Below are 11,042 nucleotides of genomic sequence, written 5' to 3'. Positions count from 1 at the left end.
GACAATGAGCAACAGAGAAAGAAATTGGCCGTTGACAGCAGTGGATCAACACCAACCGCCGCAGGTACAAGTCAATTGACACCAGCCGCCACCAAACCGGAATCACTTGAACCCATCGAAAAGCATCACTGCGATACGGTTATTAATTTCCTGTTCCGTCTGTCGTGTCAAGTGAATGATACATCACCAACACCGGGAGCCATGACGCCTGGTGAAAATCTATCACGTCGTTGTGTTGCTCTCTTGAAAATGGCACTGAAACCAGAAGTGTGGACGCAACCGATCGACTTGAAATTGCACTGGTTGGACAAGGTGTTTAGCAGCGTTGAAAGTTCACAGCCAAACTATGGAAATATTTGCACGGGCCTGGAGCTGTTGACATTCTTGCTCGGTGTTTTGAAGAAAGAACAAATCCTATCCATTTTCCGTCCATTACAAAAGGGTTTATCAGCTTGTGTAACATGCTCAAATACACGAGTAACACGGCTTATGCATGGATTATTATCACGGTTGATGGGTCTATTCCCCACCGACGCATTCCACAAACACGAAGAACTCGAAGTGTTGTACGCAACCATCAGTAAAATGATCTTTGAAGGGTTGGCCACATTTGAAAAGAGTCCACAAGCAAATCCATCATCATTGTTCGGAACGTTGATGATTTTGAAAGCCGCCTGCATGAATAACCCAAGTTACATTGATCGATTGATGATGCCATTCATGCGATTACTGAATCGATTGACCAAGGAACATTTAACTGGATCACCACAACATCAAGCCGCTCAACAAGCCGATGGCACGAACAGTGGTTCACTTGCACTAGAATTGCTCATCTTGTCATTGGATCTGGTGAAGAATCGTGTGGTGGTGATGGGCGTTGAAATTCGTAAACTTTTCATTGGCGGCATTTTGGTCGGCCTCATCGAAAAGAGTTCCGAGGTCAAAGTGATGAAAGCCATCGTCAAAATCATCGAAGACTGGATGAAGAACAAAAACAGCAGTGTGACTGTAACACAGGCGCCAACATTACGTGAAAAATCGATTCTATTGGTAAAATTGATGCATTACGTTGAAAAGCGATTCTCCGACGATCAAGAACTGAATGCACAATTTTTGGAGCTCATCAACTACATTTACCGCGACGATCAGTTGAAGCAATCGGAATTGGTATCGAAATTGGAATCGGCATTCTTGAGTGGATTGCGTTGTAATCAGCCAACGATTCGAGCGAAATTCCTGGAAATATTCGATGGTTCAATGCGACGCCGGCTACACGATCGATTGCTTTACATCGTTTGCTCACAGGCCTGGGATGCAATTGGCCAACATTACTGGATCAAGCAATGCATTGAACTCTTGATTTTGACATCAAACACTTCCACTCAAATTCGAATTGCAAATGATACGCATTTGTTGCCCAGCATTTCATCGGTCATCAACCTGACCGATTCGGAGGAGAAAAAAGACTTTGTAATCTACACACAAATGCACAACGATCAACCAGATGTATTCGATAATATCGAAGATAAAGAGGATAATTTTGATATGGACATGAATGTTGATTTGAATATTTCACGCCGTGAAGAAAGTGAACGTCCGATAACCAATCGAAACGCGGCCCTAGTCAAATTGATAAGTCGCCAAGCGGAGTTTTTGGAAGCAAATCGAAAAGTTCGCACTGAACAATTCCTTGTGGCCACTGCACAATTGTGTCACATGGATACATCACTGGCTGAAAGTGTATGGCTGTCGGTATTCCCACGAATGTGGTCGATTTTAGATGAAGGTCAACAACAATCGCTCGTCCGTGAGATGGTACCATTTTTATCATCCGGAACGCATGTCGGCCAAAAGGATTGTCATCCAACGGCAATCAATACATTTGTCGAAGCATTGTCACGATGCCAGCCACAGGTTCATTTACCGCCAAATCTAATGACATACCTTGGCAAAGCGCACAATTTGTGGCATCGAATGACACTGATGCTCGAGGACACGTGCAACGAATGGCCCAACAAACAAGAACAATTGGCTGAATACTCTGATCCAGATCACATCACCGATTACGGTTCTGGCGAGATGAGCAAAGCGGCTATTTTCGATCCATTATCACAAATGTATTCCGCTTTGCATGAAGAAGATTTATGGGCTGGTCTGTGGTTGAAATATGCAAAATACCAGGAAACCAATCAAGCCATTGCCTATGAGCAAATGGGATTCTTTGAAGAGGCACAAGGTGCATACGATTTAGTCATGACAAAATACAAACAAGAAGCAGCCAGCGGACCAACACCGATCGATATGAACAGTGAACTTCAGCTGTGGGAAACGCATTGGTTGCGCTGTGCAAAGGAGCTCAATCAATGGGACATCATTTTGGATTACGCAAAAATGCACAAGGACAAAAAGTCATTTTTGATAATGGAAAGTGCATGGCGCGTTCCAGACTGGGATGTGATGAAACAAGCACTGAACCGCGTCGAACACGCAAGCCCCAAAAAGGATGGATACAAAGTGAATTTGTATCGTGGATTTTTGGCCATTCTCAATCCCGACGAACAACATTTGGCATCCGTTGAACGTTACGTTGAGATAGCGTCCGTGTTTTGTATGCGTGAATGGCGTCGCTTGCCACATATTGTGTCACACATTCATTTGCCGCTTTTGCAAGCCGCTCAACAGATTATGGAATTGCAGGAAGCGTGTCAAATTCATCAGGGTTTGCTACAAAGCCGCATTTCATCGTTGCATGACATGAAAGCTATCGTGAAGACTTGGCGCAATCGATTGCCAGTCGTTGCCGATGATCTATCACATTGGAGTGACATATTTACATGGCGTCAGCATCACTATCAAATAATCACTTCACACCTGGAAAAACAGCCCGATGTTGTGACGAACAGCAATCAAAGTATGCTGGGCGTTCATGCTTCGGCACAGGCCATCATTCATTTCGGTAAAATGGCACGAAAACACGGTTTGACCGGAGTGTGTCAGGATACGTTGTCACGGATTTATACCATTCCATCGGTGCCAATTGTTGATTGCTTCCAGAAAATTCGGCAACAAGTCAAATGCTATCTGCAAATGGCCGCGATCAGTGGACGCGGCGAATTGGCCGAAGCGCTTGAGGTGATCGAATCGACGAACTTGAGATACTTCTCACGTGAAATGACCGCTGAATTTTCCGCATTGAAAGGATTATTGTTGGCACAGAGTGGCAATTCGGAGGAGGCGAACAAAGCATTCAGCGCAGCCACACAAATGCATGACACATTGATCAAGGCATGGGCATTATGGGGAGACTATTTGGAACAAATATTCACAGTAGAATCGCGGCAAATGCATTTGGGTGTCAGTGCGATTATTTGCTTCTTGCACGCATGTCGACATCAAAATGAAAGCAAATCGAGAAAATACTTGGCCAAAGTACTTTGGCTACTTTCGTATGACGATGAACAGTCTTCACTTATGGAAGCCCTTGATAAATACGCCGTTGGTGTGCCACCACTTCATTGGCTGCCATGGATTCAACAGCTACTTTGCAGTTTGGTTCAGTACGAAGGGACGGCCATTTTGAACTTGTTGAGCCAGGTGAGAATACATGTTTCATTTTTGTTTATCCGCGTTGTTTTCTACAAATTTTTTTTTTTCAATTTTAATCCTATCTTAAATTGTTGAAATTGAAAAAAAAATCGAATTGTTCTTTAAAAATTCAGGTTGGTCGAATGTTCCCACAAGCTGTCTATTTCCCCATTCGAACGTTGTACCTAACGTTGAAAATTGAACAACTTGAAAAGGCGAGAACGACAAAGAAAGCCAGCGATAAACCGAACGGAGCTGAAGGTGGTCAACCACAAAGCACGAACCCAAGACCGATCCGTGCCACACCACCAATGTGGCGTTGTTCGAAAGTGATGCATGTTCAACGTGAAATTCACCCGACCATTTTGAGTGCGTTGGAAGGAATCGTCGATCAAATGATATGGCTCCGTGAAAATTGGTACGAAGAAGTGTTGAGGCAATTGCGACAGGGTCTCATCAAATGCTATGCCATAGCGTTTGAAAATCGTGGCACAGTCAATGAGGCGAAAATCACACCGCACACGCTGAATTTCGTCAAGAAATTGATTGCAACATTTGGCATTGGAATTGAGAACATTTCGAATTCGGCGGCATCGACCGATGCCAAAGATCCGTTGGCAAAGCGAGCTCAAGCCACCGTACAAGATCCAGTGTTCCAAAAGATGCGTGGACAATTTTCCATTGACTTTGAATTCTCACAGCCCGGCGCAATGAAACTGCATAATTTGATATCAAAACTGAAGAAATGGATCAAAGTGTTGGAGGCAAAGACAAAACAATTGCCAAAATCATTCCTAATCGAAGAGAAATGCCGATTCCTATCGAATTTCAGTCAGAAAACAGCTGAAGTTGAATTACCGGGCGAACTATTGTTGCCACGCCATTCACACTATCACATCCGCATCGCGAGATTTATGCCACGCGTGGAAATTGTTCAGAAACATAACACAGCCGCTCGTCGTTTGTTCATTCGCGGAACAAATGGCAAGGTCTATCCATATTTGGTGATTAACGATTCTGGATTGGGCGATGCACGACGCGAAGAGCGCGTTTTACAGTTACTTCGAATGCTCAATCACTATTTGGCCAAACAAAAAGAAACATCACGTCGATTCTTGCACATAACCGTACCACGAGTGGTTGCCGTTTCACCACAGATGCGACTAGTTGAAGATAATCCAAGTAGTTTATCACTTCTCGATATCTTCAAGAACGGTTGCGCCAAGCTTGGCATCGAACATGACGTGCCATTGGCACGGTATTACGAACGATTGGCCGATGTACAAGCTAGAGGCTCACAGACAACACACACAGTATTACGTGATATCCTACGAGAAGTTCAAACATCCATGGTACCGAAAACCATTTTGAAAGATTGGGCCATCAAGAATTATACCTCTGCCACAGACTACTGGCAATTCCGTAAAATGGTAAGTTATTGACAGAGAGACAATTGAGTTTTCTTTTATTCGTTCATAATTTCTATAGAAACTTTTCCAAAAATTCCTAATCATTCTCAATCGTTTCCAATTTCAGTTCACATTACAATTATCATTGGCATGCTTGTGTGAATATGCTTTGCACTTGACGGCAACCAATGCCGATATGATGTACATCCACCAAGACTCTGGTCTCATAAATATTTCATACTTTAAATTTGACATTGACGAAGCGACCGATGAGCTGGGCGCTAATCGAGCCGTTCCATTCCGATTGACACCGAATATCGTTGAATTTTTGTCAAACATCGGCATAACCGGACCATTGACGGCATCGGCCATTGTAACTGCACGCTGTTTGGTTCAACCCAATTTCAAAGTAAGTGTTTTTCTTTCAATTTCTTTTTAATTTCTCTGAAAATGGGATTTCAACCGAAAAATGGATGTAAAAACAAAAACTCGAAAACTTTGTCTTGAAATCGATGTTAATGCTGCGTCTATATGTCTCTTTTCAGTTGCCAACAATACTGCGAGCAATTTTGCGTGATGAAATCATCGCTCTGCACAAGAAGCGTTTGAAGGATGAGAAGATGCAACAGGAGGCCAACGGCGAAATCAATCCGGAGAGTCCATCGAACGATGAGATCAAAGTGAATGTGGAAAGCATTATTGTGTTTGTCAACAAAGCGGTCAATTCAATAATGGGCCGGCTCAACAGTATTTCATATTTTGACAATGTCGAAAATAACAAAATGAGCACACTCGTTCAAGCTGCTCACAATCCAGACAATCTCTGTCGCATGGATCCTGCTTGGCATCCATGGGTGTAAACAACCACCGCAACCATTTTATATCTCTACACGATGAATGCGCGACCGCGATGAAATCACGAAATTACTTTTTACTCTTTTGAAATTAAATTCATGTTTTTTAATAGGAAAAATTGTTCGACAGCTATGTAACGTACTCTAATTCAAATTGGATACTTATTCCAAAAACTTTTTAAAAAAAATTGAATGTTGTAAATAAATAAACTTGATGAATAAAATATAATCAATTAGTGAGATAAGCAGAAAAGAAAATTCTTCGAAAAATACAAATTCGTGTGATTTTTCCCTTTTTCTTTCAAATAAATATTATTTCATTCAGTAATTTTTTTCTTGCTTAATATATGTATTAGGTCATTTCGAAGAAAAGTACAAGTGTTTTCCGCGCATGTCATCGTCATTAAGGGACATCGCTTTCTCCCTCCTGTGTGAGTGCTAGCTTATCATTATGCTCGCTATATGCGATTTATGCTATCCAACGATGGTTTCAGATCCATCGCATATATCTCGACTGATGTGTGTTTGGTTCACATTTCATATGTTACGCGTAATCTAGAGCAATTGATTTACCTTTTGGTGCTTTTGTTCCTCGAATCATTTACAAATCAATAATATCTATCAAGTCCACCATGTCATAGATACAAAACGCATTTAATAATATGTGATTCACTAAGGGTCATTTGTTTTCATTGGAAATTGATGACAGTAATTGATAATTCTCCCGGAAAAAATTGAATCAGAAGAGAAATGGCCATGCATTACACATTCGACCATACGAGAGATTGTAATTATTTGATAAGGAATGTGATATAATTATTAGCGGCATTGGGACATGCAAATCGTGTTCAATGAACAATGAACACTGTTCGGATATGAATATTTGATCTGATTTATATACTCCGTTTCAAACAGTTTGGGCGTCGAGACCGGACATAACCCATATTTCATTGCAATCAAATTCGCTTTCATTTCGTTTTTCGTTTAGTTCAGTGTGTTCAAAAACATTTCCAGTGTTCATGAAATGAGGGAAAACCTACACAAAACCGTTCGTCTATTATCCATGCGCTTGTCCCTCTGAGTTCAATTGGTTTTGTGCATTCTGGTGTCGCTAAATCCAAAAACAGTTTTCTTTGGTCGAAAATGCGCTGTTACATAAATTATTGGAGAAATACCGATTATGAAATATCGAGAATAGTTCAACGTTGACGAGTTTCCACCAAATGAGACATCCGGAGACATGTTATAAAATATTCATGTCCATCCAATACAATGTTCAGTTTGCTAGAATATCGTTGTTTTACTCACTTACACTCTACGAAAGGTGATTAAAATTGAAGACCATTATTTGGCTATCATCCATACGTTCGGTTTAATTTAGTTTAACATTGTTTTAAATAATCACTCAAATTGACCGGTTCACAAATAAACGACAGTCGAAATTCAAATGCTGATGCATGCGGTTTGGTGTCCAAAAGCGAAAACGCCTATAATTTGTTTCGTCAATTCAAAAGATAGTGCCGTTTGAGCAATTTTTAAATTTCCAATAGAGAAAAAAGGATTTTTGTTTGGAAAAAGCAAACTTTTTGCTTGAGCATTGAAATCAATTGTTGCTTTAAGAAAGCTATTGCTAAAAAAAACCTTTGGATTCGAGATTCTGCGAAAAATAAGTTGAAGTCCAAAAGCATTTAAGTGAATCACTATGAGTGCTTGTTGTGGTGCCGATTCAAATGAAACTAGGGTCGCTCCGGAACTGGGAGAAGATGTAAGTGCACGTGAAAATGAATTGGATAATACTAGAGCATGTTCCAAAATTTGGTCCTTTAATTTAGAAAGAATTTGTACAAATCGAATGATTTTTATGTTCATTTAATCGTGTCCGAATAATTAGGAAAAAGCGCAAAGTATCCGGAGTAATATTTTAAGTCGAAATCGACAACAGACCGATGTATTATTTCTAGCTTTATTCGGCTTATTCCTCATCGGATTGGTATGTGATTGATTTAGCCAAAACCAAAATTAGACCAACAACAACAACAACAACAACACGAAAAAATGCCAAATTGACCTTTCAATTTGTTCCCACGTGTTGTCCCATTTCAGATTGGGTTATTAGGCTATTGCATGTGCTACGGTAACATATATCGCATTCTAAATGGATACGATAATTGTGGCAACATTTGTGGACGAAATAATGTATTTTCCGAGGTGAACGGTTCCAATTGCCGTGGCATGGATATGTCAAAGCACAAATATTTGCGTGTACAATCTTGGAGTTTAGATGAAGTCGACAGCGACAACATGCAAGTGAATCGCATTTGTGTTGAAAACTGCAGCAATTATTCTGGATAGTACGTAAAAAATAGACAATGAAAATCGATACGTTTCCGTTTTTGACTCGCTCAAATACATTGTCTATTTATAGTCAAACCGTTTTACATCGGTGTGTACCCGAATGGAGACCACGGCCACAGCCATTGCCCGACCAACAAGAATCACACATTTCAAAAACCGGGTTGCGCGACTTTTTCCAGGTGAGCACACATTTCAAGAGATCGATTTCAAATTCACTGAATGGGATATACCAAAGTCTACCAACCAAATGCGAAACTCGTTAAATTTCAGGAGGTAGCCGAAGATCTATACACTTCATGGAAGGAAATACTTTACATGTGTGCAATTGCTTTCGGTATTTACCTTGATCAAAAATAAACTAATTTGCTTTAAATTACTCTAATCATGGCTAATTTGTTATACTTTTCTTTTGCATGACAGTGTTCGCCGTCATAACATTGGTGATGTTCAAACTTTTGGCCGGTGTCATTATATGGATAGTGCTAGTTGGAGCGATTCTCGCATTTGCCGCCGCAACGGTTCTTTTATGGTACAATCAAGAAAATCGATTTTTCTGAATTTTCACGAAATGTATATGATTTTGTTTTAAACGACCTAAATTCTCAATTTTCCAGGATTCATTACACGGTTGAAGTTCGAGAGGCCACAAATGACACGATTGGAAAGAGACGAATCAAAACGTTTCTCATTCTGGCTATTGTTTCAACTGTGATTACGGTCATTTTGATTATAACGATTGTTCTATTGCGTAAGCGCATCAAACTTGTGATCGTTCTATTTGAAGAAGCTGGAAAAGCTGCAGCCAATATGCCATTGTTGCTGTTTGAACCAATTTTGGTAAATAACAATTTCTCTTTCTATCCAATGAAATGCTTCAAATGAAATGCCAGATTTTCATTTTTAATGCATTACGTAAATGAAAACAACGAATCTGTTACAATATTAACATTCGCTTTCAGACTTTTGGCGCAATATCACTCATGATTGCGCTATGGTTATATTTGGCAATTTGGATCGAGAGTTCCGGTAGACTGGCCGTACAGAATAATACGAATGCAGCGTTTGTTAAGGATGATACGATGAAAGTGGCAAGATGGTATAATGTAATGGCAATGTTCTGGATGATTCAATTCATAATCGGTTGTCAGCATATGGTAATTGCTGGAGCAGTTGCGATGTGGTATTTCGCAAGGTATGCGATTTGAATCGAAATTCAAATATTGTTGCGAATCAGCTTGAATTTGGAATTAATTTTGGTGCTGTCAATAATACAACATTTTCCACAGGAATAAACACGACCTGGACTCACCGATTTTAACCAGTTTCGGCTATTTGATTACGTTTCATCTGGGAACAGTGGCGTTGGGTTCACTTTTGATTGCAATTCTGCAAATGTTTCGACTCTTGCTGAAAATAGCTGATGTAATTACACATTTCAAATGGATTTTAGCATCTGGAATTTTATTTTTTGATTTCAATCTCACTTGAAATTTCAATTTTATGCTCGAAATCTTATTGATGACAAAAAAATGCACCTTCTTGAAACTCATCCACTTTCGGTGGTTGCACTTTACAAACAGAACTACACAAGGGGTAGTGCGGACCGATCAGCGCAGTGCTGTCATGCAGCATGTCAATGTTGTTTGGGTGGTTGTCAACGTTGTCTACAATATATTAGTCGAAATGCATACATTGAAACCGGTAAAGTGATATCAAAATTTAATCGGGATTCAATGTTTAATTAGAAATGTTCGATTTCCTGCAGCAATTTACGGTGATCCATTTTTCAAAGCAGGATCGAAGGCATATCATAAGCTAATGTCAAATTCATTGCGTGTTTTCACGATAAATTCTATCGGTGATTTTGTGCTATTCTTGGGTAAAGTGTTCGTTATAGCGATTACTGTATTGAGCGGAATGGAATTGCTGCGATCAAAGACAGATATTCATCATATGTGGGTACCACTTACGCTGGCGGGCATCTTTGCCTATCTTATTTCACATTGTTTCATCACCGTTTACGAGGTGAGAAAAGCATTCGTCAAGAATTTCGTTATCTTGGCGGTTGTTCGTTGTGGAGTGTGCGACTTGAAAAAACAAGTTCTCTGTTTTTATTTACATTTTATCATTAAACAAAAAGCTCACAAACAAAACGAAGAATCGTCAAATTAAATTAAAAATCAATAAAATATCTAAATTATTCTTTTTGTAGTGAATAACAGATAACATTGATTTCTTCATATATTTTAGATGATTATTGACACGATATTTTTGTGTTTCTGTGAAGATTGTGAGATGAACGATGGCTTGAGCCGGCCGTACTACATGAATAATAGGTGAATTTTTTTTAAAGAAATTTAAAGATTTAAATATAGATTAAGATTTAAATGTCGCTTTATTATTTTAATAACATTCTTATTGTAATTTCCGAACAGTCTCATGGATTTCGTACAGAACTCGAAAAAAGTCATGGGCTATAATGATTAGGTGTATACAATAAATGATTACCGGACAGTTTCATCAGTGTTAACGTTAATGTGTCAGAATAAAAGTGTTGGGAGAACATCTGTGATGAAGTGTAAAAAAAAGTGATGATATTTTGACTGGTTTCACTCGAACTAATCGGTTAATTAATAGTCAATGAATCTTAAACGAATACTTACGAACCGACTCAATGAAAAAATGTCCACGGATGTATAGCTTTAATTGGCTACATCAAACAGTAGATGAATTTTGAATTTCTTCAATGATATGATATTAATATTTTGAAATTCAACACCAAGAGATTAATGACCTTTTTGAATTTTTACGATTTACGATATTTATAAATATTTTTCGA

General features: G+C 39.3%; 2 protein-coding genes across 2 annotated transcripts in view; both read left to right on the top strand.

Moving 5' to 3' along the window:
* Positions 1-6,106, top strand: part of LOC129577303 (transcription-associated protein 1) — a gene marked incomplete in the record, with an annotated part of 13,871 nt that extends 7,765 nt beyond the window's left edge. Inside the window, 4 exon segments of the mRNA XM_055464087.1 lie at positions 1-3,594; positions 3,720-5,015; positions 5,122-5,403; positions 5,540-6,106. Coding sequence (XP_055320062.1) covers positions 1-3,594; positions 3,720-5,015; positions 5,122-5,403; positions 5,540-5,854 — 5,487 coding nt within the window.
* A 1,444-nt stretch (positions 6,107-7,550) lies between these two features.
* LOC129577095 (choline transporter-like protein 1) lies at positions 7,551-10,690 on the top strand. The gene is made up of 13 exons (XM_055463556.1): positions 7,551-7,613; positions 7,740-7,838; positions 7,952-8,199; positions 8,274-8,382; positions 8,474-8,537; positions 8,624-8,732; positions 8,818-9,040; positions 9,163-9,395; positions 9,490-9,625; positions 9,784-9,904; positions 9,969-10,228; positions 10,454-10,539; positions 10,639-10,690. The coding sequence occupies exons 1-13, from the start codon at positions 7,551-7,553 to the stop codon at positions 10,688-10,690; spliced, it is 1,803 nt and encodes a 600-aa protein (XP_055319531.1).
* Positions 10,691-11,042: the final 352 nt, after the last annotated feature.

Source organism: Sitodiplosis mosellana, unplaced genomic scaffold (assembly GCF_009176505.1).
Source record: "Sitodiplosis mosellana isolate CC-2019 unplaced genomic scaffold, AAFC_SMos_1.0 Smas_scaffold_6197, whole genome shotgun sequence".
Classification (NCBI taxonomy): Eukaryota; Metazoa; Arthropoda; class Insecta; order Diptera; family Cecidomyiidae; genus Sitodiplosis; species Sitodiplosis mosellana.
The sequence above is the reverse complement of the archived record's forward strand: the minus strand, read 5'-3'. Positions and strand labels throughout refer to the sequence as shown.

Bases quoted from the DNA above. Each gene is read 5' to 3' on its own strand.
- LOC129577095 (XM_055463556.1), top strand. From the start codon at position 7,551: ATGAGTGCTTGTTGTGGTGCCGATTCAAATGAAACTAGGGTCGCTCCG. The intron at 8,200-8,273 runs GTACGTAAAAAA...GTCTATTTATAG, and splicing joins TGCAGCAATTATTCTGGATA to TCAAACCGTTTTACATCGGT. The intron at 9,396-9,489 runs GTATGCGATTTG...CATTTTCCACAG, and splicing joins GCGATGTGGTATTTCGCAAG to GAATAAACACGACCTGGACT.